At 33.8% G+C, this 18640-nt stretch overlaps 1 protein-coding gene across 2 annotated transcripts in view; it reads right to left on the bottom strand.

Annotated features, from left to right (window-relative positions):
• The window catches only part of Vmat (Vesicular monoamine transporter), a 34886-nt gene extending 19420 nt beyond the window's left edge, over window positions 1–15466 (bottom strand). The window contains exons 1-2 of one of the 2 annotated variants that reach the window (XM_066403130.1): window positions 15327–15466; window positions 5352–5535 (exon numbers count right to left, since the gene is read on the bottom strand). In XM_066403130.1, coding sequence (XP_066259227.1) covers window positions 5352–5487 — 136 coding nt within the window. In that variant the 5' untranslated portion in view covers window positions 5488–5535; window positions 15327–15466. Of the gene's footprint in view, window positions 1–5351; window positions 5536–8069; window positions 8149–15326 lie in introns of those variants that run through there. The other variant, XM_066403131.1, reaches the window with a different exon arrangement.
• Between the last annotated feature and the right edge of the window lie 3174 nt (window positions 15467–18640).

Genomic DNA, 18640 nt, shown 5'->3' with positions numbered 1-18640 from the left:
GCAATTTGTGCAAGTATGGGTCCTTCAACAGTTGCAGCAAAGCTATGGAGGCAATATTATTCTAGTAGTAGTATACTGGTTAGTATGGTAAGTGTTGGTAGAAATAATAATTACAGCAGCAGTAGCAAAAGTGATCTTTTACATATACAGGGTAAGCAAATTTCGATGTTCACACAACAAATACCGTGAATCGAATAATAACATCGAAACACACTTTACTTACGAGTTAAGAATAATACTTTTTCTATGAGTATATTGACCTCAGATACTCTGTTTGATAAACAGATATGACTTTAAGGTAATAACTGCTGGAAAATAACCATCAATGACACACTGGTGCGGGAAAATAGCATCTGGTTCTTTTTCTGCATTATTGTAGGAAAATACAAAGTTGTGCTGTCACCAAACAAATATATTTTTCATGGAAGAGTCACTTGGCGGAGCGCCTAAATACGTCCTTGATAACCCGACTGTCTCCACCCCTTGCCCCGCGCACCTGCTGGAAGCAGTAAAAACAGACGTTTTCTATGATAAATGTATACTCGATGGTGCTTATGATTTGATCATTATGACTTGTAAGTATGCTGCGTGGGAAAGTGCCCTCTCCTGCACAAATTCTCGTAGAAAATTTTCCAGTTAATAAGGAGATTTAGTAGCAGTTAACTAATCAGCCGGCGCGTAAAGTAAAGAGTTTCTGGATTCCGGGAAAGTCGTCTCTAAGATTTTGATCTATAAGGCGTTTTCATTAAGATTCTCGAAACGTTGAAATAATATCGAGGAGCTGATATCTGGATAATAACGAATATTCTTGAACTTTCGTAACTGCTGTTTATGAAGAATTCTTGAAGTGAAAGTATGTAAGTTGAGACTCTGAAGGCCACAGGACTTTCTGTGCCTCTATTAGACATCCTCTAAAACGTTTTACTAGTAAACACGTTTAGCCCTTTGCAGACATCACAAGAACCCCTGAACGTCCTTCCCCACTATAATAACGAGGTCGTTATTCACTTAGGTAATTTGCCGTATCACTGACAAGAACTCCTCCTAATTTATATCAGTATTTCGAAACAATGCCTTAAGGAACCTTTGTGGTAATCTGAATGGGTTAACTGAGGCATGTTGGCGACCTGATTTTCTACGATCTCATCAAATGACGTAAGATAAGTATGTCTGAGGAGTAGTCGGGCAATTACCCAGCGAACTAAACGGCACAAACGAAAAGTAATAATTGTAACGCTCGCTTTGGCAATTACCAGTTAATCTTACAACGCTGAAATATTCTTGCAAGGGTTTAATGGCGCCTTGCTTCAAAAGGTACGCCCGAGTGGTAAAGCCCACCGAAAGAGGATAAATTTCCTCACAGCTTGTGTGTGTAATATCGGTAGTTGCTTGAAATTTACAAATTCAGCTAACCCTTTATTTTAGAAACTTATTTACTGAAAGCGTTAACTCTGTGTGTATTTAACAAATTAGGTAAGTTTCACTAGGGCTGATGGGTATTGTTGACACAGGCAGCTTCACTGCAAAGGGCGCGAGCGAAAAATTAATTGGGGTTTTAGGTCCTGCAAATATCAATTTACATTGTCCAAGGTGATAGATTCCCTTATAAGAATTATCCCGAACTCAGCTATTTAGATGCATGGGAGTTTCGAATTTTACAATTTTTATTCATGTGCAAACACCTCTTAAATGTTTACTAATGCTCTCCTGGTTTTACAATTGGTATGAAGGAACAAGGTCAGTTGAGGAAGTAAATAAGCCGATTTGGTAGCGGTTTACAGTGCCATCTTTACAGTTGGGTCAAATTCTTGAGATAAATCCAAAAAAAATTATGCGAATGCTTCTAGGAATCCAAAATTTAAAGTTTAACAATTTGTTCTCAGTTAAATAATCGTAAATAAACTTGTAACAAAAAATATCGATGAGGCATAATTTGCATCGTTTTCAAGGCGTTGTATTTCAGAAACTACTCAGTTTGGTTTATACTCGATACTTGAAACAAGAAAACTATTTTAACTAACCCAATCTTGAATATACTTTTTTAATCTACTGAAACCTAAAAAAGTACTAAGTTTTTTTATTCTTTTAGCCGCAAAGAATTACAGGGTACTTTCATTTCATTTTTGCTGTTGCATATAGCGAGTACATGTTCCTCGATTTATGTCCAAAATCAATTAATTAAAATTCTGTTAAACCATATTAATTTAAACTAACTTGAGCTAACTTCAAAATTTTAAATAAAATGTAGTTCAATAGCTTTGTCTAGACTTAAAAAGTCTAAGACATAAACCATCTAAATTTTGTTGTCTATTTTTGCAAACGGAACTTTTTAAGTGACCCCAGAAAAAAAATGAAGAGGTTTAAGATCTGGAAATCGTGGCGGTCATTCTATTGTGTGCCTTCTACCGATCCATCTCCTAGGGAAAATCTTATCAAGATACTCTCTCACATTCATAGTAAAATGTGAAGGAGCACCATCTTGTTTAGAACCAAATATTGGCTATTTGTTCTTCATTTTCCCCAGGAAAAATTGAGGCAATTAACGGAACTATTTGATTTTGCGATAAATATAAGTATGATGCGTTGTCTAATTTCTTTTCTATGAAAAATAGACCGATGATTGGTAGTCGATTATATCCCTCCATAGATTGGGTTTTTGTAGATGTGTATGTAGTCTGCATCCAATGAAGATTGTATGTAGACCAGTAGTGAAAATTATATTGATGAATAGGTCCATTTAAGCAAAACGTTGGTTCATCCGAAAATATAATTCTGGAAAAGAACCTATTATCCTGATTACCTTTTTCTTGCATCAATTCACAAAAATCCATCCTACCATCAAAAGGAAATTGTATATGAATGAAATTTTTCTCGTTTTAAAAGAATGCATACTGTTTTTGTAAATACATCAAATTTATCGACAAGTTTGCGGATAGACTGTAGTTATGGGGTTTTAATCAACAGATGAAAATTGTCTAGTGCTTTATCACAGCTAATTGCTATTCGAGGTCTTCCACATTTTGGAGCAGCTTTCACACTTCTAGGTTGTTGAAATTTTTTATTAATTCGACAAACTACATATCTATTAATAGGTCGGTCTGGATATTTTTCATTAAATACAAGATACACTTCTTCATAAGGTATTTTGCATACAACTGCTCAAAAACATTAAAATTTCAATTCTTTACTTCTCAGAAATAGATTCATTTTTTTGATATTCTAATTGTGGTACATATCTAACACTGACTCCAACCACTAATGAGTTGTATTAAAAATTTTGTATTAAACATTTTGTATTTAAAAAATTGTTCACATTGAAGACGATTTGGAATTTCTACGTCTTATTGTTATTTTTTCACTTAAAACTTAATTTTTCTAGAATATGGACTGTTTTCTTTTTTTAAAGAAAACTGTAGATTCAATTTTAGTTCTGATTATACCGTTGTATTTCTTATTCAATTACCTTTCATTTGATATACTACACTTGGTACTTTTCCATTTGAAAATAAAAAGTTAGTAGGAGTATCTGAATACCGGTGAAAAATTTAAACATTGAAAATAATACATTAAATGCCTTTTTTTAAATAAAATGATATATGTTTAAGCATTTTTTTTAAATATTGGGTTTATGAAAGTTATAAATGTGTTGCAATACTTTTTACAAGCGCTGTATATGGCCCTTATTTAAGAGAATATTCTTTGAGTTAAAATTAGAAAAAAATAAATATACTTCCAAAATAGATTAAAAAAAAAACAACCCTAATGTTTTCGGAAGAATTCGGCAGTAGCTTAGAAGAATATAGTATTCATGTAATCTAGTTGGTGATAGTTATTTGAAATAGAATATAAAATACAACAAATCGAATAATTATATAAACAGAATAATAATAAAATGGCTTTTTGCATATACATAATTTTGCGCCTGCAGCAGCAGTGCCCTTTCTCTAACTATATTTCAAGAATAAAATTTATTAGCCGATTTGCTTGCAAATTTCTATTTTGTAATTTTATTACGTGCTTCATATTCATAGTACCTACTTCTACGTAAACAATAAAATTCTAAACTCGACCACTTCTCGTAGAAAATAAATCTTCTATTCAATGAAAATCTTTGTGTTGAGATGGTTCAAAGACGCGCAGAAGTTTGGATTTAAATTTTAATTTGAAAACAAAATTGAATTTTTAGTTGTTCTATTGAAAATAATTATGGCAATTGCCAGAATTTATTGAGCGTTAGTATTTTTACGTACAGCTTCGACAGATCAACCTAGCGGGCACGGCCTTGAAATCTCTGGATGAACTTTGGAACTTGGAAGACATTATCATATTGTTATTAAAGGGAGAAAATTGAAATTAAATCGGCCTTTTTTTTTTAAAATAGGGGAAAACTACGGGAAAATAGAGTTTTGCCAATAGAGCTAAAATCGACTCAAATCTGTGGCTATTGCCGTTTGTGCATATTTACTACACAACAATCTTTCTTCAGAAAAAAAAATAGGTCAAAATCATTTTAAAATAATCTTGAAGAGTTTGACATGAAAATTATTTATTTTTAGGATGTAATGAATACTTTTATGAGAAAACCCTGAAAAAGGAGGGTTGGTAGGACACTGCATGTTAAAAACATTTCAGGTGTGGTAGACATTATGGGTGTACAAAATTATTTCTCTTAATACAAATATTTTATGACATTTTTACGCTCAAATTGTGTTTCTTCGAGGATAAAATTTTTAATTGTGTTTAAATGTTTAACTGAGTGTAAAACATCTCTCAGACCATCTGATAACTCATATTTTCAGGGCATAAACGGAATCTTCTGTGGTAAATGTTCCGGAATTTTTTTTATTAAAAAGTATAATTCCTACTTGTAATGATAGTTGTAATACCCTTAAGTTCAACCAATAGTGATCAGTTGGCTGCTGAAGTTTTTTTATGTTTCCTAGGGTCAAATTGTTGCAGTACGTTGGTGCTAGTGACTTTACCAGAAATATAGTTTTCATGGAAAAGGGCTGATAATCCGGTAATTGCATGGCAGTCTTAATTGCGAATTAATATTAATTTCAATTCTTATCAAATTTGGCAAGTTAGCTCGCAGTCATGTACCTTCTAACGATTTAATTGTGCCAGTTTTGATTTGCGAAAATATTGATGAATTTAAATGGAATATAATATCAAATAAACGTAAATAAAATACCGTCAACACTATTTTATAACTTATTATGTTGGTTCCACTTGAACCCATATTTCCCCATAATGAACAACCTTCCGACCTTCCACACTCGCACAATCATGCATTATAAACCCACTACTTCACGTAAACACTGGCATGCCCCAACATCGATAAAACTTACCAACAATGGTGAGTAACATGTTATCCAAGAGAAGAGCAATGGCAACGATGAAGAGTACGAGGCGGCGGGACTCGCGGCAGCGCTGCACCCAATTACCAACTCTGGTACCACTCAACCATTCGTTCACCACCGTCATGATGAGCACCCAAATGCAGGAATGGTGATGGGTTTAATGCGAAATCTTCTGAAATATAACAATTAATGTTTTACCCTTGTTAGATCGTTAATACTGTAATGACAAAGGTAAACAATTGCAATGGTACTGGAAATTGACCAAGAGATCAAACAAAGGCTGGATCTTTTAAGTGCAAAGGCAGGAAAAGCCCAAAACCGAGTAATAATGCTCCATATTTGCAGCTCAAATGTACGTATGTCCACTAGGGAAAGAAAATCCCCTCAAGTGGCGTTGCGCTTTATATTTTATGCCTTTCCATATCCGCCAGATGAAAACGAAAATTCAATGACGAGCGGCCCTAAAATGTCATAGGCGTAGCCCCGGGTTTTCTTATTTCATTCAGCGGCATTATTCAAATACAAGGTGTCTTCAATATTCTAAATTCTCGCACCTTAAGGGCTAAATCAGTTTTTCCTCTGAGCATCCGAAGCTTTGATCGTTGCTCCTATTTAATGCAAAGGAAAATGGATCCGTCGCACGCACGTTAGTTCGAACTTTTTAATTTCCTGCCTCTGGTTTTCTGCACTTACCTTCGCTTAAGGGTACATTTTACGCATCGATAGTCTCGAATTTCTTGGGACAGTCTTTGAAGATTATCTGAAGTTAGTAAGGAGTTTAATGTTCGTTATTTCTTTATAAGCATTTGAGAATATTTTCGTTGGGAAAAATTCTAGTAAAATTGCATTCACCACATTCAGCAGAGATAACAGTTGTGTAACCGTTTTTTCAACTGTTTAAAATTCGAGTTTTATCTGGCGGGTTCCAAGATTTATTCACAATAAATATTTTCCGTTTCCTTTTCTTTCGTTGCGTTTAATCAGACCGACCCACAAACAAGCCTTATGGCAAAAAAGACAGATGGGCATATACGATTTCGATAAGGAGGTAGAAAGTAAATCTATAAATAGATGTATTTTTTGATACAAGGTACGAGTTGCAAGTCGACGCAGATAAAAATAAAACAGATTTTGAAAAGACATAAATAAATAGAATTAAAATTGAGAGGGATATTGTAGAAGGTGAAATTAATGATAAATTAATACATAACAAATACAAAGTTCACATAGAAAAATTCCCACGTATTGGATAATATCGTATTCAGAGCCTGAAAGTCAAGTATTCCTCGACGCAAAAAAAAAGAAATTTTTATTAAAAATCAAGATTCTTTATGTTCGTAGGTTTTCCTAATCTTTTTCTTAGAAAAATTATTTATTTAAATATTGAAATTAAGTGGGAATAACTCCACTTAAAAAATAATTCCCGATGATATCGCATATAACGTGTAATTATGTGATTTCATCATTTCCACACTAAAAATTATATTTATTTAACATAGGAGGTTACAAAATACAGATGTAATTTGACAATTACTATACCATATTGAACTAAAAAATATTTTATTAGCCGTTTTTTAAAACCACGCTTTTCTGTATATTATCAGTTGTGTTCAATTATGTAACTACTTATCTTTAAAATGTGGTTCTCCATTAATGAAAAGGTTGATGCATTGAAACTTTTTATAAACTTAACGGAGACTTGCTTCGTATACCTGCTAATCACACATAGTAAACTAACTGCTGATGAAATTCAATAAAGTGTCAACAACTTTAGTACATAATTAAACTATAATTATCAAACAATTATTGCTGTCGATGTTGTTAAAATAATTATTATTTTAGATATGCCATTGAAATATTTGTTTTAAGTAAGTAGCTTTAAGTATTAAGGGTTTTCCAGTTTTAAAAGATATTCAAATGCGGCATTAAGTAATTGCACGCATTTGCCTCGATTTAGCGAATCTTCCATGTTTCCCAAAAGGACAATTTGTATGTTAGCGCAGTTAATAAGAGGCAGGAAGAAGCCCGGAAGGCGTATGAAGAGATTCAAAATTACAGAGTTACACAGATTATGTTTGAGAAGGAGCGATACAACAGATAAATTATTAATCACATTAGAAACAGTCCCTGAGAAATATAGAACATGGAAATAGAGTATGGAAAAGACATTAGTAAATGTTTTGAAACAGTAGCTGCCCATTTAATGACGTTTTAATTGGTATTTCTGAATGTTCCTCCTCAGAAAAAGTGCGAGTCAAAGCCTCTGATAGTCACAAGAAATTATCAGAATTTACCTGAACTGTTAGTAACGTTTGAACATGAAAACTATTTTAAAAGGCACAAGAATCAATCAGGGAGGTGTAAGTGGAATCCGTAAAAACAACTTGAGAGTCGCCTGTTGGATGTGGCTAATACATATGTCTCAAATGAGAAATGAGAATAAGAAAAATGAGAAAAAAAATGAGAAACTTACAGATGCATGGAAAGAATTTAAAGAATTGAAATTAGTCTTGGTACTTTTTGATTTCATTTATTTTAATTAGTATATTATGTTGCAAATAGCTGTTTAATAGCAAAGTGAAGAAGCAAACAATTAACGCTTTCGGAGGAAGCAACGAATTATTTTTAAAAACAATTTCCTAAACCCAAACACAGAAACAATTATCATGTGTTTTTCCATTTAAGGCCCCACACAATTGCAATTACCTGGTTAAAGCGTCTGAACAAACAGGTACTCAACTCAGTGAAGGTGTTAATGCTACTAAACTAGCTTCAGCAGGCATTTCATCAATAATTGTAAAATGTAACACGATTTTTCCTGTAAAAAACATACGCATGTTCCGCGACAACAATGCCTACTCATTTATCCTAACAACACTGTAAAGCCCATAGTCATTAAAACTTATAATGGAACCTCCGATAAGAGCCTGCACTTAATTATTTCGAGCGAATTTTAGGAATGGTTTTTTAATAGCGAATGCAATTGGGAAAATTCTTCGAAACACTAGTTCTGTATTAGTTTACCACATAGTGTAAATAAATAATCAGGTACCTCAGTTTCGAATACGCGCGAAAATTGAATCAGTGACCCTCTACATTCTCAATACAATAAAAGCAAATATGCAGATTAAAATACGAGAAAAATCTCTTAGTCATCAACTCAGCAATTGATTTTTGTCCCTAAGTCTGTAGGCTGCTTAACTATATTAAATGGAAGGCAATCGGAATCCCTCTAGGGAACTCTGCAATCCAAATAATGCTCTAGAAATAAGAATTCTTCTTTGGTACTTAGTGGAAATCCCGATAGAAGGAAAATAATTTAAGTTTAATTTTCAATTTAAAGATTTCTGATCAAACAACAGCGGTACAGGAAAAATTCGCTTCTTAAGTCTGCAGAATAAGGATTCTAGTTATTGAAAAACGACTGTTGGAATATGCGTTGTCTCAGAGAAAAGCTTCGTTACCAGAAAGAATTTTAGTCACCTATCATTATATTTCAGTCATCTATTCATGTAATTCATTACTAAGTAATAATTTTTATTTTTTATTTAATTTTTAATTAATTCCTGTCAATTCAACCCTAAAATTCCACAAAGTTGTCTAAAATATGTAGTATCTGATTCGTGAAATTCTTTTTCCCATGAAGTTCCAAAAAGAAAAAAAAATGTTGATAATATGGTTATTTTTCCAGTTAAATCCATTATATTTGAATTCATATTCCACTAGCTTTTTCCAAAATGTCGATTAATAGTGCAAAATTGACACATCTCTAACTGTTTCGGCGATATTTTATAAATATTAAATTTGGTAATATTTTCATTTTTAAGCTATATCAGCGAATTTGGGCTCCTTTTTAAGCTACTTTTTCCCAAAAAATCAATTAATAATGACGAAATTGCCACAGATCATTCTGGAGATATTTTATAAATTTCTACTTTAATAGCCTTGTTATTTTATCAAGTAGGTTGGCCGAGTTTGGGCTCATTTTCGGGTACTTTTTCCAAAAAAAAAGCAATTAGCAGATATTTTATTTGGGATTTTTTGTCTTTATTTTAGAATTTTCCTTTTTTACTTTTTTCATCATAAAATATTTTGTTAATATCCCCAAGAGCATTCAATGCTTCATGGAAGTTCAAGAGTCGTTTTTTCTGTTCGGTTTCTAACTGAAATCTTTCTTCTTTCAATAAAGATTGAATATTTCAGAGCTCTTAATTTACAAATTTTCTCTAATTTATTTAATTTCCATCGCTCTATAGTATATTCTTCCTTTACCTCAATTTTACTGTTACCTCAGCTTTCAATTCCAATTCCTCTCGTAATTCTCCTTCAATTAATGCTTCTCCTATAGGAAACTTCACTCTTTTCTTAGAAAACCTGTCTTACATTCTTTTCGGTCAAACGGTTCCTTTCTTGCCACCAATTTAGCCTCAATTTCAGAACTATTCCTCAACACTCAACTGCGCATTTTCCATCTATAAAAAAACTTTGCTGAGTTTTATCACACGATTAAAAATAATCTTTTAATGGAGGTTAAAAAGGTTACTGTTTGCGGATTACCGCTCTCTATTTTGATCTTCATTTCCATTATGTCTTGGTTTCGTGTCTTCCATCATCGTCAAGGATATCTTAACCTCCTCACCACAATTTCCTTCATGATAGAAGTGCTGAAATGATTTTTTTTATTCATTGATGGTTTCTTTCTATGAGCCTTAAACTTGAGGTTTTGTTCCTTCTGTTGTTTGCATGGATTTATTTTTCTGGTGCTTGAAACAGCTTTGTATGATCCAAATGACTTGATAGATGGACCATAAGCACCTTTTATTTGGGAATTTTTACATCTCTATTAATGATAGAGATAAAAGATTTTTTCGAGACACTTCACCTAATTATTTATCATTTGCTACTCTTTTCTGATCTTATAAAGTTCCTAATTGCGGGATTATTACGGCCACCCATAAATAATTACTAACAATAATAAGTGTTTACCTCGTAAAATCAAGGCAGGAAATTATATGGGATTGAAACGGCTCTTTTATCCTAATTTGATTGTCTCTGGCCTACTGGGTAAATAAAGCAGCATTTAGTTGCAGCCATAAAGGAATATTCCTCCAGAATTGAGAGACCAAGAGACGAGGGAATAAATTTGTTTAAATGGCGGTTAAATTAGTTTATTTTTCAGTTAAATCATCTTTAGACTGTGTAAGAGATTTTGACAAAAAAGAGTAAGTTTGTGGAGAAAGCAACAAATAAATTGGGGATTTATTTTTAAAGCCCCTAAATGGAATTTTTACATAAATCTGCATGATTTAGATCTTGCTCCGTAAATATTCAGCGTTCACTAACAAAAATGTAGCGACTGCCTTCAATCTCACTTAATGCCCACAAATTCGAAGTACGTTGTAGCAAGTAATCAATGTGGTCTCATTGAAGTAATTGTTCCATTGTTTCCGATATTGTAGCCAGTTGTAAGTTGAGGTAACCGAAAGGTAATCAGTAATCCACTTGCTTTCCTCGTCGTCGTCAGCGTCCGTTGGGACCAGACAGTGTTATTCTGCGTAGGTAACAAAAAGCATACCTAACTTGTCTATTTTTACTTTAAATACCGATTGAGAGAAACCGGAAATTAAATCGATGCCAACTAAGACAAAAAAAGGTTGAAATTAATCTTGGAAATACCACATATGATTAATTTTTTCGTGCATGAGAAGAGGGAATTAGTTCAACGTGGTTCGTGATTAGTTCAGGTTAATTGGAGTTTCTCCACATTCTCTGCTATATTCGCTGTGTTCAAAAAATTTTAACCTTGCTTGATCTGCCACATGGTGGCTATAAATTCCCTCCGTGGAATTACAAAAACAGTTTTCCCACAGTTGCCAAGCCATTTGTCACCGTTGACTGAACTATCGATTCCCAACTTGTTGCTGAATCTCGGCCCATTTGGTAATATACATCCCAGCAATTCCACTCTAAAAACCACGAGGATATGAAAACGTTTGTTTTCCTTTTGTCATTCGAAGGCGTACCGTTTCAAACTGCAATCAAAGTCTTATTTAATTTTCTGCTTAGCAATATCAAATAATATCGAATTGAAAGAGGGCAACATCCATCTTCCAAAGTCGTCATTTTTGCATATTACATCCTTCCCGCCTAGAGTATAAAATTGATTTATAACTTTGCTGAAGTCTAATAAACGACTCGGAGGCTGAAAAGCCTTTGATTCAGTTTACATTTGCAAAGGGAAGATGCTGGAAATCGAGGACGTGTGTCTATGGAAGCCTACAATTAGATCTCTCATTCAAACTGATATTGAACTAATTGAATCTCTCACAGATTTCCTGAAATTAACTGGCTTAGGGTAACGTTATTATACAAGATTGCGTGTTAGATCGTGTTTACTAGTTGCAACTGACTTGTTGAAGTTGAAATTTAATCAAGCTTCGACAGTGGTTGATGATGTCCTCGATAAAGTTTAATAACATTTAATAAGAAACCTATCAAAAATATGCAAATTTTAGCAAAATGAAGTATACTCGTCAATTGGATATATTTTCTAGTCGCACAAACCTTTCGGATTTAGCCTCTCGTGGTTTCGTCAAGTTTACTTTATCTCTTCCTAAACTGAAATTTACAGCGAGAATAAACAAACAAAAAATCAAACTTTTTTAAATTTTTAAATAAAATTCAAATATTTCATATGTAAATTATTTGACGAATTAATTTCCTGTCAAAGAACAAGGTCAGTGAACGAATCACATGGAGCAGAGTTTAGTCAGCGAGCATGCAGGAAAGTAATTGTACCTCGCTGGAAAAGTTATTACCGCACGCAAAACAAAGTGGCATGTATCACTGTTAAAAATGTTTGTGGGCAATCAGGTAATTGACGTTGACTTTTTTACCGCAAGCGTGCGTGTAAAAACTTTACCGCGCCCTAGTATTTATCTTTAACTTACTAGAGGCAGAGAAGTTTATACCCAATGGCTTTTAGCAAAAAATTCTACCTACCCAACAATTGCGAAAGTGTCTTCCACCAACGATTGCAACATGGAAAATATCAATTATTCCTGTTGCCTAATGACATTCCTAATATATTCGAACGAATAATGCAAAATTAACTTGATGAAAAGAAATCGATTGCGATGCTCACTGAAATAATTCCGAGCCGAACCCTTAAATAAAGGTAGTAACTTTTCCTGCGGTCGCACTTCATTGAAAAATGTATTTTCTCCATTAAAACTGAAATAAAAGGATTTTGAAATAATCCGGCTCGATCTTTTCCGGGGAAAGATCTCGCTTTAATTACAGTCACAGCCCATCGCCAATTATTGTCCTAAGAACTAAAGGATCAACGAGCCGGAAGTAATAAAATAAGTCTTATTAGCGGAATGATAGATTCGTTCAAAAATCTTCGCGAATCGAAAAAAAATTTACTATACTGATAAAAAGGATCAACAGAAGATTTTTGTGATTTAAATATAAATGAAACATGTGTACATATCGAATTAAAGCTCGTTTTAGATTAAAAGTTTCTTGTCAACTTATTCTATCTTTCAATGCAACATGTTGCGGAAAATTTTGATGTATTCAGCTTGTTTTAGACTTTTTATACCCATTTTTTTGCTCTTCATGTTCTACAATACTTAGACGCACTTGTCACTCGTGCAATATTTGGCTCAATTTGTTATAGATTTAGTGAATAAGATTAAAATACGAATTTCCGGTTCAATATACATATTATACTAAAAAATGAAGTAATCTAAAACGAGCTTAATCTAGATTTAAATTAAGCTCGCTAATTAAAAAACTAATTATGTTAAGAATAATCCACCTCTCGTTTTTTAGTTAATCTGTAACCATATCTCATGAAACCTTCCAATAGAGTTCTCATTTGAAATAGAAATTTATTGTTGACATATTCCTTTTAAAATTCACCATATCAGTAATAAATCTATCAGACCGATGCAGGAAGAGAGTTTTTCAACGGATTTGAAGGTTTTTCAGTTGGTTCGTTTCGATCATTCTCTAGGGAAACTACAGTGGTAGTTCATTCATTTCTCTTTTTGCCATTTATTTTCAAGTCAGTTTCAGACTGATCTAGACCAGGAGTTTTCTAAATATGTTTCATGATTTGTTCGCTGGCAGATTTCCACAAAGGTCAAACGTGTTCGTGTGATAGTGGTTGAGAAATTATTCATATTTTCTAAAAAGAGATAATTACTTGAATACTTTTGATCACTATAAACGGACTCATTGTAAATTATTTTTTGGAATTTATTGACTATTACGAAGGGGTCGATTTATTGTGAGATTTGCAAAAAATTTAGATCACAATCAATGTTAGTCATTTTTGTTTAAATTGGTTTAGTTTATGAAATATGGAATTACTTTGATTGGTGTGTTACTTGATGAGTACGTTTTTCTACGATTTTGAATGTTCCTGTAAAATACAACTGTTTCAATCTGGCTTTCAATGCTTTAGGAATTCAGTTGTGGCTCCCATGTTAAATATAGAATTTATATCAGTTGATTAGGAAAAAAACAATATCCCAAAATTTTAAAATTAGGAAAATTTTCGAATTAAATTTTCTTCTCAAAAATTTTTTTGTCTCTTCTGGGTTTGCAAGTACTCTGGACATTTATTATTCAATTATGTGAAAATAGTGTTTACTGTCATCATCGTTATGATGGTATCCTTTATTTTCATAAAAATTAACAAAGCATTGCTTCACGATGTCTCAAATGAAGTAGAGAGAGACATTTGCTCCTAAAGTGTAAAATTAAAAATAAAAACATATACATATAATAAAGCGATACTCGTCTGAGGCGCTCGTATTGCACCACCCTGTACATGTAATAAAACCTTTTTAAGTGCCTATAAAAAGCTAGATCTATGTTAACTACGTACACTTCAAGATAAATTGAATTAGTCTCGATTGTCTCTAACGAACATGAAATGGATAATAATAGCCATGCAGTAAGAACATTTTCAGGAATTTTTGAACTCTCTATTTTTAATTCTATTTGCCTTAATTCTGGAATAAGATATTGATTTTATTAAGTAGTAAATCAAATTTTTGATAGCTTGAAGCAAATTGGGGTAATAAAACGTTGTTTTAAAACGTAATAAAAAGTTACCATGGTCGCATTTAGAAAAAAAAGTTGATGATGATCCTTAACAAACAAAGCGTCATAGCACAAAACCAAGACTGCCACGTTAAAACATTTTAAAATGTTTAATAGAACGATAAGTTAGGTTTCTATCTGCCTCTTACCATAATAGAAATTCTCGGGGAAATAGTTAAAATAAGATTCGAAAATTGATTTATTTTTCGAAATATATCACGAATACTTTTGTAAATCTGTGTGCGCCATGACGTCACTCACTTGAATGGACAACTTTTCTCCCATTTAACTAAGTTTGTATTTATCGCTGTTTACGATCTCCCCTTACCGAACGCCGTCATCTAGGACACATATTCAAAGGACATTGGATAAAAAAGAATTTGAAGGTTTGACGGTTTTCTATTAAATATCAGGTTAGTTCAGATTTATACATAATGATGACCTGTTTTCTATCATAACCAATCAAACAAACAGATATATCAGGTATTGGAGATTAAAATAAAGTTATTCTTCACTTTTATTCACTTTGAGTTGTGATTGAGTTGAACTTGAAAAACTTGTAATATTGTAGTGATTAATATTCGCATTGATGAGGGACAGGATTTTTTTAAACATTTCTAAAGAAAAACTTTTCTGTAAAAACAAGTTTTTAACTAATAGAAAGATTAAATTAAATGGAAAATTTTAGCTCATAGAAAATATTTTTAATCCTTCAACGTCAATATTAAAGTGAGTCATGAACCAAACAATTTTTTGAAGAAGTGAATTGAAAGTTTCGCACCAGAGAATGTCAAAAACCAAATACTTCTCTACGGATAGAAGAAGAATATGGAGGGTACTCACCGAAATTTCGTCGCCTCCACCGAAGAGGTGTCCCCTAGTATCAATACGTAGTGGTGCCGTCAACGTCGGCGGCGATCTACTGCCGCCGCGATGGGGCTGCCGGAGTCCCACCGCCTCGTCGTTGTTGTCGGACAGCCTCTGACTCTAACGCCAACGTCGCGGGTTCCTCTTCGCGCTCTGCCTCGCGTCTGCGCCCCCCATCTGAGCCTCGGGGGGCCCCTGATACCGTGCTCCGGCCCGCCCTGAAGCCCCATTGGTGCCGACCGCGTGCTACGCCACTTGTTGAAACTCCGGAGTTCAGGATTTTTACCAGTTCTTTGACGGTTCACCCTCCTAACCCACTGATATATTACCATCGAAGGAGCGGGGAGCGTATTTCATGGGATTATGTCTTGGGAATGGACGCGATGCCGGGAAAAGGCCGGGGCTCTGCATTAGAAGACAAGGAAGCAGCATTTTTTGGATTTTAGGGTAACGAGAATATCCACTTAGTGATTAGGGATGATCAGTCAGATACCACTGTAAATAAATCAGACGGCTAAAGTCCATTTTTAAGGGTACTAGGTTTGTGTTTCAAATCCTGAATAAGCTTTTGTCTGGGACTGCACTATAGTTTTTCTTATATCATGGAAGTCTCAGCATCAGCATTCGCAAGGAATTTGAGAATTACAATTTCGGATGTGTGTACAAGTTCTCTACCTACTGCTGATTGGGCAAAACGTTCCTTGTCGTCGTGCGTGGTATGTAACACAAATGTGTTTTATTAGTCAAATACATTTTCTTGACTGGCTAGACACGTGGAAAACGGAGTATTTTTAGTTAAGAGGATCGTGATAAAAATAGAAATTTTCATTATCTTGCATACGAATCATAAAATAAATGTGCTTTGGAATAAGCCTCTGTTTGGCGGTTATTCTAGAAAATGAAATTGAACATAAGCAGCTACAAAATAAAGCAGATAATAGAAGAAATTATGCAAAAAATTAAATTTTCTTTTGATATGTGAGCAAAACTCTTTTTGGACAGAGTCAAGGAAATATCACTTCTCACAAATGTGTAATAACCTTCAACAATGTCCATCTCATAACTAAATTTGAATAATAAAATTTAAAAAAAAAACATTATTTTTGAGTTTCTAAAACATTTTCCCCATTTAGGCAACTTCGCAACTCTGACAGTTTGTATCATTTGTTTTATTAAATTTTTATTTTGGGATGGTGCTCATAAGAAAACACAAATTTAATGTTGGTTGTCGAAACGTGAGACTTCAAATATGATATCGCCGCGTTGTAAAAGAGGACAAGTTACCGTGGAGAAGTGTCAATCATTTTGAACGATTTCGCCAAATAAGCTGAGGAAAAAATAAATGCAGTTTTTTCATTTAGCTCCAGAAACGGACGCCTTGTATATTTGAATATATTCAAGTTGAGCTCTGTATTTGTAGAACTAGAACAATCATTGTTGCTACTGGGCCGATCTACTAGCTATGTTACGAAATGGAGCTACGTGCTTTCATCGTGTAACTAGTTGCGAAATGAAACGGACTTTATTTATTAAAATTCGAAGATACAACTTGTGAGCCAGTTATGCTGTTGAAACCATCAACTAGTTGCATGAAAATATAACTCATTACGAACGTGGATGAACTTGAGCTGCAACCTAAACTGAATATATTATTTCCCTCCCAGTCTTCTTGTATCACAAAAGGGCCGAGAGGAAATATTATCTCCGCTTTCAAGAAATAATATCACCGCTCGTTAGACAACTTTTCACAGTTCCGTAAGAATCTTTGAAATTAGCTTGTACCGCTTTTCAGCACGGTGATTCAACGTCGTTATCTGGAGACTCCTGTTGTTGCATCTTTTTGTCATTAGCTCCCTCTCCGCTTGTCACGATCTTTAGGACCCAAAGATATATGCACTCTAATATTTTATTTATCTATAACAGGAAAATTTCTCTACTCGCACATAATGGACCCCTCAATACGTAGCGAATAGTCGTCAAGCTGGTTTAAAAATTCAGGACCGACCTAGCGATCATTGCTTATTGCTTGGGAAAGATATGTCAGGAATGTGGAAGCGCGAAGACGCTTCCAATTCAATAAAAGCTCATCATAGCCTGCATACCCTCGACGAGGTCCTTCTCAGCAATAAGGACGCCGAAGCATTCGAGTAATAAAGAGATGTTCTAAATTATGTGCCTTAATATTGCGGTCTCCGGCCTTTACTTACACTCTTTTTATCGGAAGGAAATTCATTACGAGAGGAGTTGTCATTACGCATTTTCATTTGCCGGGAGATAATGAGATATGTAAATGGGAAAAACTTCAGATGACGGATTTCAGTGTGAAAACGGGGTATGTGTGAGGTTAAATTATTGCAAGAATATCATCCTGCAATAACCTCTTGGGCCTACGTGGTCAAAAGTACTGAGCATTTTAAGCAAAAATAAAGCTTCAATGCATTCGTTTGAACCTTACCGACCGTTAAGATAAAATCTTTAAAAAGATCTTAGAGATGGTAAGAGACCTGAAAAATAAATACTGTAGTGAGCAGGCAGGATCCTATCTCTATCAATTTACTTGAAAATACAAACACTTCAAAGCTACTTTCTCACATAACTCCCACAGACGTAAATCTAGCTGATTTCATGGTTTCGAGGAATATTTTAGCTGATACAGTCACAAATTTATTGTTTCTTTGTAATTTTGTCGTTTTTTTGGGGATTAATAAGTAATCTGTGAATATGGATGACGGTAGTAACGATAGTCATTATATGGGTTTTTTCATGAAAAACACATTCAACAAATAAGAAAAAGAAGATTTTTACTTAGAGAACTAAAACGCAGTGAAATAGAAAAGATAAATCAGATCTAGTGGAAACAAACACGACCGAGGCGAAGGGAACAACATTAAACGACATTGGTATGGTGGAGGGCTAAATACTGGGGGACGGCAATAAGTTTTATAATGTCGGACAAACAGATGGGAAATTAATGACTTTCTCAAACCGAGGAATTCCACAGCTCATTTACCATCACCAAATCCGTCAAAAAAAAAGATCAGTCAAGCAACTATCAAAGGATATCAAATTCGTCTACGGAAATGGAAAATCATCCAAAGAAAAGTCGTGATGAGTAAATATACAGGGTGTTAATTAATTACGTACAGATACTTTAAGGGATGAATTTCTGACCGATTCCAATACAAAAAGTTCCTATTAACATAGAGTTGCAACGGCTTCGTTTAAGAGATACAGAGTGTTTAAATTTAAATTTAAATTTGGTTTTTTGTGAATATTTTTGGACAGGGATG

Source organism: Euwallacea similis, chromosome 28, assembly GCF_039881205.1.
Source record: "Euwallacea similis isolate ESF13 chromosome 28, ESF131.1, whole genome shotgun sequence".
NCBI lineage: Eukaryota > Metazoa > Arthropoda > Insecta > Coleoptera > Curculionidae > Euwallacea > Euwallacea similis.
Note: the sequence above shows the minus strand (reverse complement) of the source record. Positions and strands in the feature narration are given on the sequence as shown.